This window comes from Notothenia rossii, assembly GCF_949606895.1.
Source record: "Notothenia rossii genome assembly, chromosome: 8".
In the NCBI taxonomy this organism is placed as follows: Eukaryota; Metazoa; Chordata; class Actinopteri; order Perciformes; family Nototheniidae; genus Notothenia; species Notothenia rossii.
In genome coordinates this window covers 45,133,842-45,150,950 of record NC_136906.1, presented here as the reverse complement: position 1 = coordinate 45,150,950, position 17,109 = coordinate 45,133,842, and the positions used below count along the sequence as shown (strand labels likewise).

Genomic DNA, 17,109 nt, shown 5'->3' with positions numbered 1-17,109 from the left:
AAGATGTTATTGTCAGTATTAAATAAACATTGCTGTGCTCATTTGGAACATTTTTTTCTTTTTTCTGTATAGAGTAAAGAGCAGGGGGCCTAATGTTAATATTAATGGGACACCTATATCAACCACCTGGGGACTGGCACTAAATAGCTTCAGAAAGAAGCAGTAGCCTCAGTTTTGTCGGCCTAAAATTTATACAGCCCTTGATTGTGCACATAATGAAATAGCAAGGACAAACCATAATAAAACAATGACTTAATAATGTTGATGCTGGAGCTTCCCTGGAGCACACACACTGGAGTCTTTGACCTTTCCAACATGTATCATTGTTTGTTACAGCTATGACAACTTGTTGAGGAACACTTATTAAAATCAAAATTGCTAAGACAGTGATGTAACTTGTGTGTGTGTCGTTGTCCCCCCACAGGTCCCTGGGCCCCCTGTATTTCACCTATGGCATTGTGTTCGCCTCTGGCTGCTCTTTCGCTTACCAGCCCAGCCTGGTCATCCTGGGCCACTACTTCAAGAAGCGGCTGGGTCTGGTGAACGGCATCGTGACGGCGGGCAGCAGCCTCTTCACCATCACGCTGCCCTTCGTGCTGTCAGGTCTGCTGGAGCGGGTTGGCCTGCAGAACACCATGAGGGTCCTCTGCATCCTGATGTTTGTGCTGATGCTGGCTGGCTTCACCTACAGGCCCCTGCTGCCCGTCAAACCAGGCAACACCCGCACCGGCAGCCGCTTCCCCCCCATGAGCAAGATGTTCAACATTCATATCTGGAAGTCTTTGGGATATCGCATTTGGGCCTTCGGTATCCCAGCAGCCCTCTACGGCTACTTTGTGCCTTATGTTCACCTGGTGAGTTTGTTCTGCTCTCCTCTCTCTGTGCTGCATACACACTGTGTGTTTCTGTGTTGTTGCTGGGTATCATTGCCACACTCTCTGGGCTAAAGGTCACTGATGATGAAAAACAGCAGATCAATGCCAACAGAGGAATACCATGGTGTGATTTCTCAGTATCCTTATCCCGTCTTTTGGATGTGTTTATTGGCACAAGGAAGGAATTAGGGTTACCAAATGAGGGAGCTCCAACAACACAGATGTCAAAAAACCACACTAGCAACCTGAGATTTATGAAAGTGAAAGATGAGAGGAGGAGAAGTCTAAGCCCCAGCCTGCTGGCATTCAACCATGGTACGGAGTGTTACCATGAGACGTGTACCTCAGAATTCAGGGAAAGTCTCTGTCCATTAGGAACAACTTTGTAAGAAAAAGACACTTTGAAATCTTTTATGCAAGAAACAACAAAGCATGATACCCCTGTTCTTATTTCATGAGCTGATAGTCAGATAACAAACTTCATTTACATAACATTTTAACCTGTTAAACCCCGAGCCTGTTTTTCAGGTTTCAGGCTCGAAAATGACATTCCCAGAACAAATGACCATATCTTCCCTTCTAAAAGGGTTAAATTAATAATCTTTTTTCTCAAAGTAATGATAAACCTGTGAGTTGGATGTAGAAAAGTCAGAATAAATATAGATGTTTTTTATTTTAAAGAAAATTCAGATTGAACATGGTAAAAAACTGTAAATTATAGTGTCCGTCCAAAAAGTATTTTTTACTTATAGTGAAAACTACCCTTGGATGATGGGTTAGTAGACTAAAAGCTTTAGGAATCCAAAGTACAACATATAATAAGTACCCTGTATCAAAATTGATGCAAAACAAGTGATATTTGACCTTTTTAGACAGATTTAGCACAAAAAAAACTCTTCTGGGGCCATTTGGATGGATTTTCCATATCTCTGGCCCCCCTTGCTGGATTTTGACATGTGACATATCTTTCTAACCGTCAGAGCCAATGGAATCTAATGAAATAATTTTTTTATAGAGAGACGTTAAAAACCTATGGATTAACCGCGTTTTTTCTCGTTTTAATGCCATTGAACACGTCTTTTGATCAGATTGACAGCTACGGTGAGACGATCTCCCTAGAAGCTACTTAAAGGTACGTTTTGTGATGTCTGTCTTTGCTTCCCCTGTCGCGAGTTCGGATCACTCAGTGATGATACTATATACCTAAATAATCTGTGGAACCTCAGCTTTAATTGGATATCTTGTATGTGCAACTACGATAAGTAATAAAGGTACTTTTATCTTGAGTTCTGTGCCAATGTCCGTTAGCATTTGTTTAATTTGGGTTGAATAACCCGAAACAGTTTTCATTTTGAAGTGACCTAATGTCCTCACAGTGTGCAGACGCTCAGCCTGCAGGCCTCTCATGAGTCTCAGTGTTTCTACGTCACAGCAGCAGCAGCAGGTACTGATCTGTATTCTTCTGATCAAATAACCAAATATCACAGGAAGGCTCAACCTGCAGCCAGGACCCAGCTCTGTAAACAGGTGTCACTTTCCCTAAACCTCCCTTCATTTGGCCCATTGGATGGGAACATATGATATTGGAGAGACATGTTGGGAGGGCTGGGCAGCCGAGCTGGGGGGCTCAGGAGGTGACTGTTTAACTGGACATGATGACTCTGTTATGGTCCCAAAGACGTGTTTTCCCGACACTTCTCATGTGTCTGCTACTCAGACTGGGACACCACAGGGCCTCAGCTGCAGCCTCAACACCACCCATGGTTTTATAGCTCCAGCACCCGACACACAGCCCCACCCCTGCAGGCCTGGCCTCTGTCTTGTGACACTGCATGGGAAGGAGAAGAAGGAAATAACATGTGGTGTCAAACAGCATATTGTTCTGCTTTTCAGGAAGTCTGTCCTTTGTTTGGGTGCACTGCTCACGCCTTCTCTGCATTAGAAATGCTGAGTGCAGCCTTTTAGAGGCTTCCCCCCCACACAGGTCTTTACGAACCAAGCAGCGCGTATGGGAAGAATGCAAAAGTGTAAAGTCCAATCTAGGTTGTTTGCACACACAAACACACACACCTGCCCATTATTTTCAGAGTATTGCTGATCTAAGATGTTGCCTTCAGGTACGGCCTTGTTCAGACTGAAGGGCCTTGCCACACCTCTCACATGTTGAAGAACGGCACATGAGCTCGTCATTCCGCCCTTCTTTCAGTCAGTTTGTATCAGTAATCAGAACGGTATTGTTTTAGAAAGCTGCCTCTTCTTTCGAGAGGTTTTGTTTCAGTGTTTAGTGAGGAGCCCCGGCAGGCTGGAGTCGGTGGGGGGTTCAGTGACCATTAAACAGCTAAGCAGAGAGAACAGCACAGTGGGGCTCTGAAAGAGAAATTAATCAACCCCAAAACACACACTATTAAAGCAGCCTAAAAAAGTATATTTGCCATGTGCCATTTGCTGACTTCGTTTTTTTTCTATGTGTGTTTCACAGCAACTACAGGTTTTCTTTACTGCTGACAGTTCACAGTAGGAGAATCCCATGTGTATATCATATCACTGTTTACACCTGTGTTGGACTGCGCGGAGAGAGAACTCTTGTCAAATTCTATCATTTAAAAAAGACCCAAACCAACATTGGATAGGTCCTACCAACAAGCACTGTCACTGTAGTTCAAGCGTGTACTTTAGCTCAATGGTTTCATGGGAAATGTATGCAGTGGGTGAGTGTTGCAGAAATGCCCAGCTTAGTTCTGAGAAAACCAGTGTCCTGATGCTGCTGCCTGGAGCTAGAAGTAGCTCCACAAAGCGGGCCCTTCTTTTCTCACTGGCTCTCAAACTCAGGGCCTCTCAGACTGGGACTCTGGAGACACATACAGCAAGTAACATGTGAAAAGCATCTGGGCTGCCTTCCTAACAGCCTGCAGTGGAATCTAACAGCGGCTGCACACAGAGGAGATAAGGTGGCATGTGTTGGATAACAGTTCTGATAACAACACACTGCTGCCGGACACACCACAGCACAGCCCTCACACTTCCAAACACTCAAGACCTCACAGACATAAACAGCCTGTCTTCTGATAAATGCATGCAAAACAGTGAGCATCCATGCAAGAGAATGGTCTTCAGCATGCACTGTAATGTCAAATGTGGGTCTGTGTACAATCTGAGAAAAACCGCTTCCTTCACAAAACTAAATCATGTTGAACGCCCTCAAACCAAATATAAAATTACAATATTATACAGGGCAATCAGCGCAGAAAAACGAGGTTCAAATTCAAGATTTTAAGGTTTCTTGTCATTACATATAGACAACTACGGTATAGTTATGTAATGAATGAAAAACTCAGATTGCAGGTTCCTCAACACTGCAATTTACAAGTTAAAAAAATATGTATACATTTTCAAAACAACAATAAAAAACAATAAAAAAGTTGCAAGCTCAGGTGTTTCTTATGGCCTGTGGGATGAAACTGTCCCTGAGTCTGGTGGTTTGAGTCCTGATGCTGCGGTACCGCCTGCCAGACGGCAGCAGACAGAACAGTTTGTGGCTGGGGTGATGGGGGTCTTTGATAATCCTGAGGGCTTTCTTCCTGAGCCGCTGGGAGTAGAGGTCCTCCATGGATGGCAGCTCCATCCTGGTGATGTTCTGTGCAGCTTACACCACCATCTGTAGAGTCAGGATGCTCTCTATGGTGCACCTGTAGAAGGTCAGGATCTTCTCTATGGCGCACCTGTAGAAGGTCAGGATCCTCTCTATGGAGCACCTGTAGAGTCAGGATCCTCTCTATGGAGCACCTGTAGAAGGTCAGGATGCTCTCTATGGAGCACCTGTAGAAGGTCAGGATGCTCTCTATGGAGCACCTGTAGGTCAGGATCCTCTCTATAGTGCACCTGTAGAAGGTCAGGATCCTCTCTATGGTGCACCTGTAGAGTCAGGATCCTCTCTATGGAGCACCTGTAGAAGGTCAGGATGCTCTCTATGGTGCACCTGTAGGTCAGGATCCTCTCTATAGTGCACCTGTAGAAGGTCAGGATCCTCTCTATGGTGCACCTGTAGAGTCAGGATCCTCTCTATGGTGCACCTGTAGGTCAGGATCCTCTCTATGGTGCACCTGTAGGTCAGGATCCTCTCTATGGTGCACCTGTAGGTCAGGATCCTCTCTATGGAGCACCTGTAGGTCAGGATCCTCTCTATGGTGCACCTGTAGGTCAGGATCCTCTCTATGGAGCACCTGTAGGTCAGGATCCTCTCTATGGTGCACCTGTAGAAGGTCAGGATTCTTCAGGATCCTCTCTATGGTGCACCTGTAGAAGGTCAGGATGCTCTCTATGGAGCACCTGTAGAAGTTGCAGAGTATCCTGGAGTCCCTGTTGAACCTCCGCAGCTTGCAGAGGAATAAGAGCCGATGTTGAGTTCTTTTGGTCAACGTTCTTCTTCATGGACATGCTCATGCTGCTGCCACTCCAAAAGGCTCATCTTACCTGTGTTTTCACCTCTAATGCTTTACTACCCAGCTATCCAGAGATATTTAACATCTTAAGACAAATACAAACATATGAAGCTGAATGTTTGTCTTCAGCCCTGTGGTGTTTCTTTGTGCACTTCTAACATTGTTTTAAGTGTCACATTGGATTAGAGCCATGCCACAGCTGTGCTCATCCTTCTCCTAACTGTCCCCAGATGAAGCATGTGGAGGAGCGTTTTGGAAAGGAGGCCAGTAAAGAAGTTCTGCTCATGTGCATCGGCATCACATCTGGTGTGGGCCGTCTCATCTTCGGCAGAGCGGCAGACTACGTTAACGGAGTCAACAAAGTGTACCTACAGGTGAGGGAAACACACCGAGCCGAGCTGGTCACCTCTGTACTCACCAACTGATAAGGCTATTTGAAGATTACATATTACATTACACTATTAACTAAAACTAAACTTGTGAAGGTCATGTGATACTAAAACTCACTGAAATCCAAACTAACTTGAACTTGAAATGAAACTGCAACCTTTCAAGGACACTTAATAAATGTCAATGTCCTACATAAAGAGAAATAAACCATTGAATAATGGAGTAAGAATGTGTCCTTCCAGGTGGCCTCGTTCTTTGTCATCGGCCTCATGTCGATGATGATTCCTCTGTGCAACATCTTCGGGGGGCTGATCGCCGTGTGCCTGCTGATGGGACTGTTTGACGGCTGCTTCATCTGCATCATGGCCCCCATCGCCTTTGAGCTGGTCGGAGACAAAGATGTCTCCCAGGCCATCGGCTTCCTGCTGGGCCTGATGTCCGTGCCCATGACTGTGGGGCCCCCCATCGCAGGTAACACAGGAATACTCTAAAACTGTGTTAATGCTCTATAACCCCCTGCATATGATATACAGTAAATACTCACAGCACACTGACTATCCACTACAGATGTAGCGATTCATTTCAGACAGTTTGAAACGCGAGGGCCGTGATTGGTACGTGATCTGCCCTCGCTCAAGGGAAAACCTCCAGCTTGACTTGAGACTGCCCCCGTGATAGATACATGTAATTATAATGAAGCCAGCTGCAATGGATCATTGATCCACCAGGGGGTGCAGTGGGGTTCCACACTGGAGCTCATGTGAAATAAAGTGAGATACAGTATGCTGGATGTACAGCGGAACTTTGTTAAGATCCATATGTCAGGGATATCATACTACTGTGCTAAATAAGAGACATGTAATCATTTACAAAACATCACCATGTTGATATTTAACAAAATAATGTTGTTTAGTCGAAAAAAACGAACGGGAGGAAATGCAGCCCGGCTCTCGATTTTTAATCCTAATTTAATCATCATCTTCACCACGATAATTTATGCTTATGTTCGCCGAATTGACATGAAATTACTGACACATATGAATATACTGTATTCAACTTCATTAAAACGTTATTAACGTGAATAAACTCACTAATTCACTAAAAATATTTATATTTTAATGGAGCCTCGTCGGCAGATCAGGATCCCAAAGCGTGGCGGAGGGATCCTGATCTGCATGACGGGTGCTATTTTCCCCATAAGGAACAAGTCGCTGCAAATTATCCCGCTTATTACACGGCCACATTCTCAACAAAGTAACGACATGACTCCCAATATTAATTGAAATGCTTTTATGGATTTCGAAAATGTTTTTATCGATTTAAAAATAGTTGTATGTATTGATTTAAAATGACATGCATCCGCTAAGAAAAATAATCCGTTGTTACCGTTTTTTTTAAACAGTCTGAATGAAATGGCAGCTCTCAGCTGTGTATTTACACAACTAATGGCCCATCAACCACAGCTCTCTCCCCCCCCCCTCCCCCCCTGATCTTTCTTCTCCAGCAGCTAAATTAATGGTAGGTTACTCCGAGTGACAAGCTTACAGTTAGACACAACACTGTCATTGCAAGTGACCCTCAGTTAGTTGACTTTTATGTTCAACTGCTAAATTCGTTACTGATAAAAAAGGGCTTCTACTGTACCTAATTACCTTAACACTAGAACCGCCAGAGGTTTTTGTATAGGCCTACCTAAACCCGTCAAATCCCGCTATTAGAATGCAATTTGTAACAACATAGGGTGCAACATAACACACTTTCAGGAAAAGTAACGGACTGGGAGACTTTAATATTTTATTGAAAAAAAGTTACATTGCACACACACAACACACATCACACAAATTGACCCGATTGGCGGTTCTAGTGTTAAATAAACTCACTAATTAATTAAACCAGTTCAATACGTATTATTCTTATTCTTATCATTCTTTATGAGCGCAGAAATAGTCTTAAAATCAGATCTGTTTTTTAAATGAAATCTGACGGCAGGCAGTTTGCTCTGATCACCTATGATAAATGCGCCGCACCTAATCGCTGGCCATTCAGCCACAGACACTGTTCGAAATGGGGGGGAGCTAGGGCGAGCTTGGCTCCTCCGAAGAGGGAGGGAGCTCCCCTGAAGGCTGACTTTGAGATAAATAGGGGGAGCCCAAAACAATCGTGCATATTTGTGTCACACAGATTAGAAATGTTGAGTTTCTGTAAATAACAGTTCTTGAAATAAATAATAGTTATTGTTCATTACAGTTTCTGAATATTTGTTTTATATTTGTGAATATGTCTGAGTGTTGCCATCTGTACGTGGCGGCGCTGCATTCTTACTTACGTTGCTATGGTTATGGCGGTGATGCCGGCGCGGTATTTGAAATGTTCATATTGATATTTTTTTAACTCTGGCTGTGTAATAAAAAAATATGGCAAAACGAAAACAGCCAAGCGTCACAGCTTTTGGATTCACAAGCAAAGAAGCGAAGGAGTCTAAAAATGACAACGTGAACGGAAAACAACTTTTAGTTGGCCGGCTGTAAGCGGCGTTAGGGTCAAGCTTGACAGCTCCACACCGAGGGAGAGGCCTGCCGATGCGGAGCCTGAAGAGGCTTCAACAACGGCCACATCCGCCGTCATAGTGACACCATCTGTATTAGTAGAAGAGTGTTTTTATAGCAATTGATCGCATCCGCGCTGCTGCGCCGTCAACAGAGCGTGCGTGTGACATATTTAGTAGCAGGATGTACTCTGAAAAATAGGGCTCCCCGAAAGCAAATGGGTAATTCGAAAACTGACAGAGCTCCCTCTATACAAATCAAACTGTAGACGGTGTGAAAGCACCTATTGTTTTAAATAATGGTCGGAATGTGACCTGTGAGCCTTCTGAATTACCGTGGGACAGCACATTCTAAACTAAAATGTTCAATCAATAAAGTAACATCTTATCTTATCTTAATAATATCTTTATATTAATAATAATAATAAATCATACAGTATGTGTCCGAAAGGGAGCAGGAGGAAGCAAACACAAAAATATACTGCATATTAAAGCAAACGATTGTAAAGGTTAAAGTATGAGCATAACAAATAAAGAAGTGTAATGTAAACATTTACATTATAATTATGATTATTTAATATATAAAGACTATATATTATTGAATTACAAGATTAGATATACTTTAGTTGATCTAAAATATTGATGTGTTCAAATGCTCTTCAAAACACAACTGAAAGTCCATGAAACTTGTCTTTCTGTATTTGTGAATGAAGCGCCATCACCTGGTTAAAACCTGTAATTGAAAATCTGGCAACGCCCTCTTGGAAAATAGTGGGAGGGCTTAACATTCCTCTATACTGGTCTTTGGCAGGTCGTAGGCAGAAAGCTGTAAGCTGGAGTCTGAAATTCAGTGCTACATCTGTATGTACATCTTCTGATGTAACAACAATAACATTATAAATAGTAACATAGCTGAACATGGTATTGCACATAACTATGAGTGTTACTGACCTGAGATGTTTTTATTACATGAATTAAGGTGACTGAGGCTTTTTAACATACAGGGATGCAAACTCGTCAGGTATGAAAAAGGTGACAAGGATCCGAGCCCCCGGCTCCCCCACCCCACGGAATGACAGAGGATTTTAGCAGTCAGAACAACTAAAGCAGCAGTGTTAATAATAACAGAAACGCCAAAGAGTCACATCTAATAAAAATATATAAAAGCATTTATTTTAAATTGTGTAGCAGTCAGTTATAATTTTGGCAGCACTGTTGAGCATTTTGAAAATGTTTTTTCATGCCTCTGTGCAAGGCTTAGTCTTTCTATCTTTATAGCCACATGGTGTAAAGTAACTAAGTTCATAAACTCAACAAGTACTATACTTGGGCACAATTTTGAGATACTTGTACTTTATTTAAGTATTTCAATGTTTTGCTACTTTGTTCTTCTACCCCACTACAGTTCAGAGGTACATGGTGTACTTCTACTCCACTACATGTATTTAATACCTTTAGTTACTTTACAGATGTGGATGAATGATGTGAAATATAATCAAGTGTTGATTCAGACTTTAGTTCCACCTGGAGCAAATCCACAAGCTACCCTGCAGTATACAAAGTCATTCAAGCTAGCTGCACCTTCACCAGCTTTGAGAACACTTTCATGATCAATCATTATAAAAAATATCATATATATTATTCTGAAATGGACCAATCTGCACAATGACTACTTTTACTGTCGCTACTTTCACTATATTTTGATGAGAATACTTTTCTACTTTTACTTGAGGAACATTTTGAATGCAGGACTTTTACTGTAACAGAGTATTCCTACACTCTGGTACTTCTACTTTTACTCAAGAACAAGATCTGAGTACTTTTACTTTTACTCTAGTACAAGATCTGAGTACTTCTACTTTTACTCAAGTACAATATCTATGTGCTTCTACTTTTACTCAAGTACAAGATCTGAGTACTTCTACTTTTACTCAAGTACAATTTATATACTTATACCACCTCTGTTTATAGCCTATGAAAAAAACTATTAGAAACAGAAGGCTAAAGCTAACGTTAGCAGATAGTGACAATGTATGCTAGCTAGCTAGCTCAACGATTCCTTAAATAATATTGCCACAGAAAAACTTTTCAGTTCACATCACGCTCTGACGTTCCAACAGGGAGCTCTGCTCTTAACACCTGAACGGCCCGTTCTAACAGCTGTTCACCAGCGGTCCAGTCTGTGCCACAGTGACTCCGGACGCAAAGTTAATATTAACGAACGCACCCGTAGGTAATGTAGCTGCTGAAGCTAGACCATCATGTCGGAGCAGCAGAGCCTTATTATACATCCACCATGAGCAGACCCGACAGGCAGGAAGACTCGAGCACATAGCTCGCACTTCATTATAATATATATAAAAAAGAACACCATGCGTGTCATGATGGCACATAACAGCTCACGGCCGCAGATTACTCCGGGTCCCAGACCCCCCCATACCCTAAAAATATTTTTATCGCAGATCTACATGAATCACACAAACGACCTATTTTGGATTCAAAACGGCGAATTTCGCTGAAAGGTGACAAGTTTGCATCACTGAACATAGACAGAGCACAACTGAAACATAACATCTGAAACGATGTAACAACATAATACACTTGTGGGGATGCAGCTTGGGATGTGAGGAGTGAGGGACACGGCTTAGAACGGGCGTGTCGCCTGGCAGGACAGGAGAGTGTGTGCACCATGTCTGCCTTGATCTATGAATTCATGTCCGTGACACTCACTGCTGCCCACAGCTGTTTTATAGAAGGAAATTCCTTCACTTCATGAAAGTGTTTTAACCACACACACCTCTACTACACACACATGACGGGTGTTATTTTCCCCATAAGGAACAAGTCGCTGCAAATGATCCCGCTTATTACACTGCCACATTCTCAACAAAGTAACGACATGACTCCCAATATTAATTTAAATGCTTTTATGGATTTAGAAAATGTTTTTATTGATTTAAAAAATAGTTGTATTGATTTAAAAAATAGTTGTATTGATTTAAATTGACATGCATCCGCTAAGAAAAATTGTCCGTTGTTACAGTTTTTTAAACAGTCTGAATGAAACGGCAGCTCTCAGCTGTGTATTTACACAACTAATGGCCCATCAACCACAGCTCTCTCTCCCCCTCCCCCCCTGATCTTTCTTCTCCAGCAGCTAAATTAACTGTAGGTTACTCTGAGTGACAAGCTTACAATTAGACACAACACTGTCATTGCAAGTGACCCTCAGTTAGTTGACTTTTATGTTCAACTGCTAAATTCGTTACTGATAAAAAAGGGTTTCTACTGTACCTAATTACCTTAACACGAGAACCGCCAGAGGTTTTTGTATAGGCCTACCTAAAACCTTCAAATCCCGCTATTAGAATGCCATTTTTAACAACATAGGGTGCTAGATAACACACTTTCAGGAAAAGTCACGGACTGGGAGTCTTTAATATTTTATTGAAAAAAAGTTACATTGCTCACACACAACACACATCACACAAATTGACCCGATTGGCGGTTCTAGTGTTAAATAAACTCACTAATTAATGAAACCAGTTCAATACGCATTATTTTTATTCTTATCATTCTTTATGAGCGCAGAAGTAGTCTTAAAATCAGATCTGTTTTTTAAATGAAATCTGACGGCAGGCAGTTAGCTCTGATCACCTATGATAAATGCGCCGCACCTAATCGCTGGCCATTCAGCCACAGAGCTCCCTCTATACAAATCAAACTGTAGAAGGTGTGAAAGCACCTATTGTTTTAAATAATGGTCGGAATGTGACATGTGAGCCTTCTGAATTACCGTGGGACAGCACATTCTAAACTAAAATGTTCAATCAATAAAGTAACATCTTATCTTATCTTATCTTGATAATATCTTCATATTAATAATAATAATAAATCATACAGTATTTGTCCGAAAGGGAGCAGGAGGATCCAAACACAAAAATATACAAAAAATATACTGCATTTTAAAGCAAACGATTGTAAAGGTAAAAGTATGAGCATAACAAATAAAGAAGTGTAATGTAAACATTTACATTATAATTATGATTATTTAATATATAAAGACTATATATTATTGAATTACAAGATTAGATATACTTTAGTTGATCTAAAATATTGATGTGTTCAAATGCTCTTCCAAACACAACTGAAAGTCCATGAAACTTGTCTTTCTGTATTTGTGAATGAAGCGCCATCTCCTGGTTAAAACCTGAAATTGAAAATCTGGCAACGCCCTCTTGGAAAATAGTGGGAGGGCTTAACATTTCTCTATACTGGTTTTAGGCAGGTCGTAGGCAGGAAGCTGTAAGCTGGAGTCTGAAATTCAGTGCTACATCTGTATGTGTAATTCAAGTGTGGGGATTTAGTGCATTTATGGCACATTTCCACTACAGCGCGGAGCTCGCTTTAAGCGTGCCGAGCCGTGCGGGGCCCGTTTTTGGTTGCGTTTCCACGCTGATGTTGTTTTTCTGGGGTTCTCATTGAAGATGATGTCACGGCTCCGCCTACAATGCGTTACTATAGATACTACCCCAGTTCCTAAACTGTAATGGAAACGCGCCATAAAGTGAGCCAGTCCTAACAAGGCCTAACTCCAGGATGCTGAATATAAATTAAACGGAGACACACGTATCCCTGCAGATAACCCATGTACAGGCTACACTCAGTGAAGAAGCAGTGTGTTGCTGCAGCTCTTTCTATGGTGTTTCAGTAGTCATAAGAAGATCTCTGTCTCTGCTCTAGGGTTCCTGAGGGACAGACTGGGCAGCTACGACGTGGCCTTCTACCTGGCAGGTATCCCCCCCATCGTTGGAGGGGCCATGCTGTGTCTGATACCCTGGGTGGAGGCCAGGCGCAAGAGGAGGGAGAAGGAGGAGGCCCTGAACAAAGAGCAGGACGTCACTCAGAGGATGATGGAGCCTGAGAAGGTGGAGCAAGAGGCAAGACGAAAAACTGGCGAGTCTGTCCTCTAAGTTTCCCACTGACAGACTGACAGAGACACAGGAACCGCTGGATCAGCACCAAAACATACCAAAGTGTTGAACCATATCAGAAAGAATCCAAGGTGAAGTCCAATTCCACATGAATGTGATCCTGAAGAACTATGCATTAGATCGTTTGACTGAGCTAGTCTAACAACAGAACATTTGAGAAAACTGCTCATTTCATATTTTCATAAGGGAAAGAAGGCATGCTGTGCTTATTACGAATGTAATGTCAAAGTTTAAAGACACTGTATCTACCAAAAACAGATGTGGCAGTCTTAAGGGAAAGGCAGACTCAGGCCATTCTTTACAATCAGTTTTTAGAAGAAAAAACACTTTTTGTCCTGAAGCCGCCATCTTTATCATCTCCTGTTAACTACGTCTTAGAGCCAACATTTAATACTGGGGTTGATGTGGTCATAGAATTCAAAGGGCCAGGCAGAGTGTGTGGGGTGGGGGCTGACTGGATCCAGTAGCTATGTGTGGCCCCACTCAGACCCTCAGGGGCCCCAGACCCTCAAGGTTCAGCGTTCACCATGTCACAGTTAGCTTGTTGTAATTCGTTTCACATTAGTTTGGTAATTGTGTATGTACGCCATAAACTGAAATGATAGGGGCCTTAAAGAGTCTTAATATATGATGTCCCCCAGTGTGTGTGACCTCATCATTTCAGTTTATATCAAGCTTATATGGTGTTTATTCCTATATCATATTGTGATATATGGAATAAGCATAACCGAATGATTAACTATTACCAACCCAATATACAGGGAGTGGGGGGCCCACATAGGTTTTAGGGGGCCTGACTGTGACAGAGAAAGCTCAACAGAAACACTTCCACAATAGTACTAACAGTACCACTCTGTTATATGTTATTATATAAAGCCAGAAGGTTAGCTTAGCTTAGCAAACAGCCTGGGAACAGCTGGAGGAACTTCTCTAAGGCTCAGTGTGTCTGATCTCAAAATGAATGTAAAGATGTTAGTGCTGATGTTCCTGAGGTTCAAGTGCCGGACTATTACTCGGCGAGGAGCAAAGGTAAGCTCATTTCCCCATACTTAAAACCATTCCTTTAACAATAAAGACTCTTGTCCAGTGCACACACCCAAGCGTTCAGATATGAACGTGAATTCATTGGAAACATATTGGCATTTTCTTTGTGTAGACTGTATGGGTGTTTCTCAATCTCGAGTAAAGTTGCTCCAGAGCCACTATTTCAAGCATACTACGTCATCGAGTGCCGCCGAAGTACTGTTCCAATCTCCAGCATACTTGAAATTCTACCGAGCCCGGCGTACTTCGTTTGGAGAAATTTCGAGGCTGCACATGTGTAGACTCCGCGGTCTTAAAATCCCCACAATGCTTTGCGCACTGACCAATTTCCCCAAATCTGTGGCAGAAAATGTCTCATATGACGCACACCTGCACACTTGCTCGCCTGTTCCACTCTTCGTTTTCCGAATGCCAGGAAGTATTCTTGCCTCGCTTCTGAAGCAAGTGACTCGGAAGACATGTGCTACCAAGCAAGCGCACTCGACATTGAGAAACACCCTATGTCTATTCATTGGCTGTAGTATTGACATTAAGCAGCATTTCTTTGTTAACCACCAGTGTTGAGGTTTGTTTTGAATGTTTTTTCTCTGTAATTTAGTACAATTTTAGTTTACAGTCTCATCGTGTGACATGGATTCACAATGTCGTGCCTTTGTTGTAAAGTCTCATATGTTTCATGGTATACAGTCCCCTCCAAAACTATAGGAACAGCGAGGCCAATAGCTTTATTGGGGAGAAACCCCCTCAAACAACTGAAAGAGGCTGCGGTGAAAGCCTGGAAAAGCATCACAAAAGAAGAATGCAAACGTTTGGTGATGTCAGTGGGTCGCAGGCTTGATGCAGTTATTGCAAGCAAAGGATTTGCATCTAAATACGAAGTATTATTCACTTTTCACACTATTTGAAGTCTCTGCCCCAATACTTTTTCTCACTTGGAAAATGGGTGTGTTTAAAGAAAAGGTACTTTCTTCTCAGCTGTTTAACAGATCTAGATGTAAATACCTGGAGTTAAAAGCTGAAATACTGACCTTTTGGCTCATATTCGTCTTTTGATGTCAAACCCAATTGTTTTCATTGTACAGCGAAAATAAAGCAATTGGCCTCGCTGTTCCAATAGCTTTGGAGGGGACTGTATAAAGAACATGAAGTTTGCTCTGTAGATGACACTGTCAAGGTCAATACAAGTCATCACCTGCTCGCGTCCTCTTTAAGGACCAAAAAACATACCACCTTAAAAAAGGCCATCACACATTTACAGTATGGTATCATTTGAAGCATAAGTGGAAGTGAGGACATGAGTGTGACTAATCATTGACTGTGACCATCAGTCAGTGAAGGCAGTTAATCATTATCTCTGTGCCAGGTTCTAGCCGTTAATAGAAAGGGATTTGTTTTATGTTTTCACACTGTATTTATGTGTTGGTTTCTGTGGAGAATGTCATGCTGTAATTGACGGGCATTTGCCTAAAGCCTTGATTTATTCTAGTGAAGACCAAAATGTAGTGGAATGAAAGAGTGTTAATGCTGTTGGCGTAGTGTCTGTGTTGACTGGCAGATGATTGTGGAGAGCTTTGTGAGTCCATGGTGTTTCCTCTACCTCAGATGTTGTAAATGTGTAGAGCCCTGTTCCTCCACCACAGCAGCGTGACTCGACTAACCCAAATGAGTTACAAGTCTTAGATGCTGTTCAGAACCAAAATTGCCTTTTTTGATATGAGGAACTTCGACAGCGTTTACATATTTTCTCCCCCCTAAATATATATTTTTATTACAATTAAATCACATCTGTTGCCTTCATTCCAATGTATCTTTTTTAATGACATTAAAATGGCATGACTGTTTATAGCAGACTTTAGGTTATTTTTAGACTGCTTTTCGTTTATTTTTTCTCCACAATGTTTATAGCATTTCATTCTGAACTTGCTGTTATTATTTAAACTCAAATTTAATTAAACCACAGACTTTATTCCGAATATCTCTTCTGCATATGTGTATGACATTGATCTTTTTTTCATCCTATTTCTGCATAGTTTTTGCCTAATATTTGTTCATTTATTGCTAGATGTTTGTTTCATGCATATCTCAAAATGTTTTCTACAAAAGTATTACTTTCTTATCTTCCCAGCAGGACGTGTGGTGAACTACAGTATATCAAATGTAATATTATGTAAACAATCGCATTTCAGAATTTTCAAGACAGTAAAAAATAACTTTTACAATTTCTGAGACTTTCTTATAATTTATCTCCATGTCTTTGTCTGGTATTGCTGTTAGGTAAGGCCCATTTCGGCTCAAATGAACATGATTCAAGGTTCATAAACCTCGTCATTTTTACAGTTACACAACAAAACACAAGTTGTATGTATTGTATCATTGTAAGATTTTTATAAATTTTTGCAAATTAATTCTTCATATATGATTAATGAGAGGGAATATTTAGATTCATGGTATTATTTTCACATGTTTCGCTCCATTATTCCTTCGGCCAATGGTGTGACAGTTTCTCATCTCGCCCGTTTTTGTGTGTACGTAGCGGTCAAAGTGTCCGTGGAGATGCCGGCAGAACAGCTAAACCAACATTTGACATGCTGTCAGATTTTCGTTCTTGTTGGGGAGGTGGAGACAGGTGAATCAGATTGTTTACAAAGAGTTGTAGCATGTCAACTCAGTCTCATGGCATTTCGTGTTATAGTCACGACATTTAATCTATTGATTCGTGTTCACCAACACGATTTTCCCCTTTTTTTCGTGTCACACAGAACGATTTTAAAAGCAATGTATTTCTATCGGTAGTATGTTTCGTGCCTGCAGCACGTCTTTTT

General features: G+C 41.6%; 1 protein-coding gene across 1 annotated transcript in view; it reads left to right on the top strand.

Annotated features, from left to right (window-relative positions):
- Positions 1-16,508, top strand: part of slc16a10 (solute carrier family 16 member 10) — a 54,290-nt gene extending 37,782 nt beyond the window's left edge. The window contains exons 3-6 of the mRNA XM_079644988.1: positions 425-854; positions 5,545-5,688; positions 5,947-6,175; positions 12,993-16,508. Of these exons, the coding sequence (XP_079501114.1) occupies positions 425-854; positions 5,545-5,688; positions 5,947-6,175; positions 12,993-13,222 (1,033 nt within the window). The 3' untranslated portion in view covers positions 13,223-16,508. The remainder of the gene's footprint in view (positions 1-424; positions 855-5,544; positions 5,689-5,946; positions 6,176-12,992) is intronic.
- The last annotated feature ends 601 nt before the right edge of the window (positions 16,509-17,109 follow it).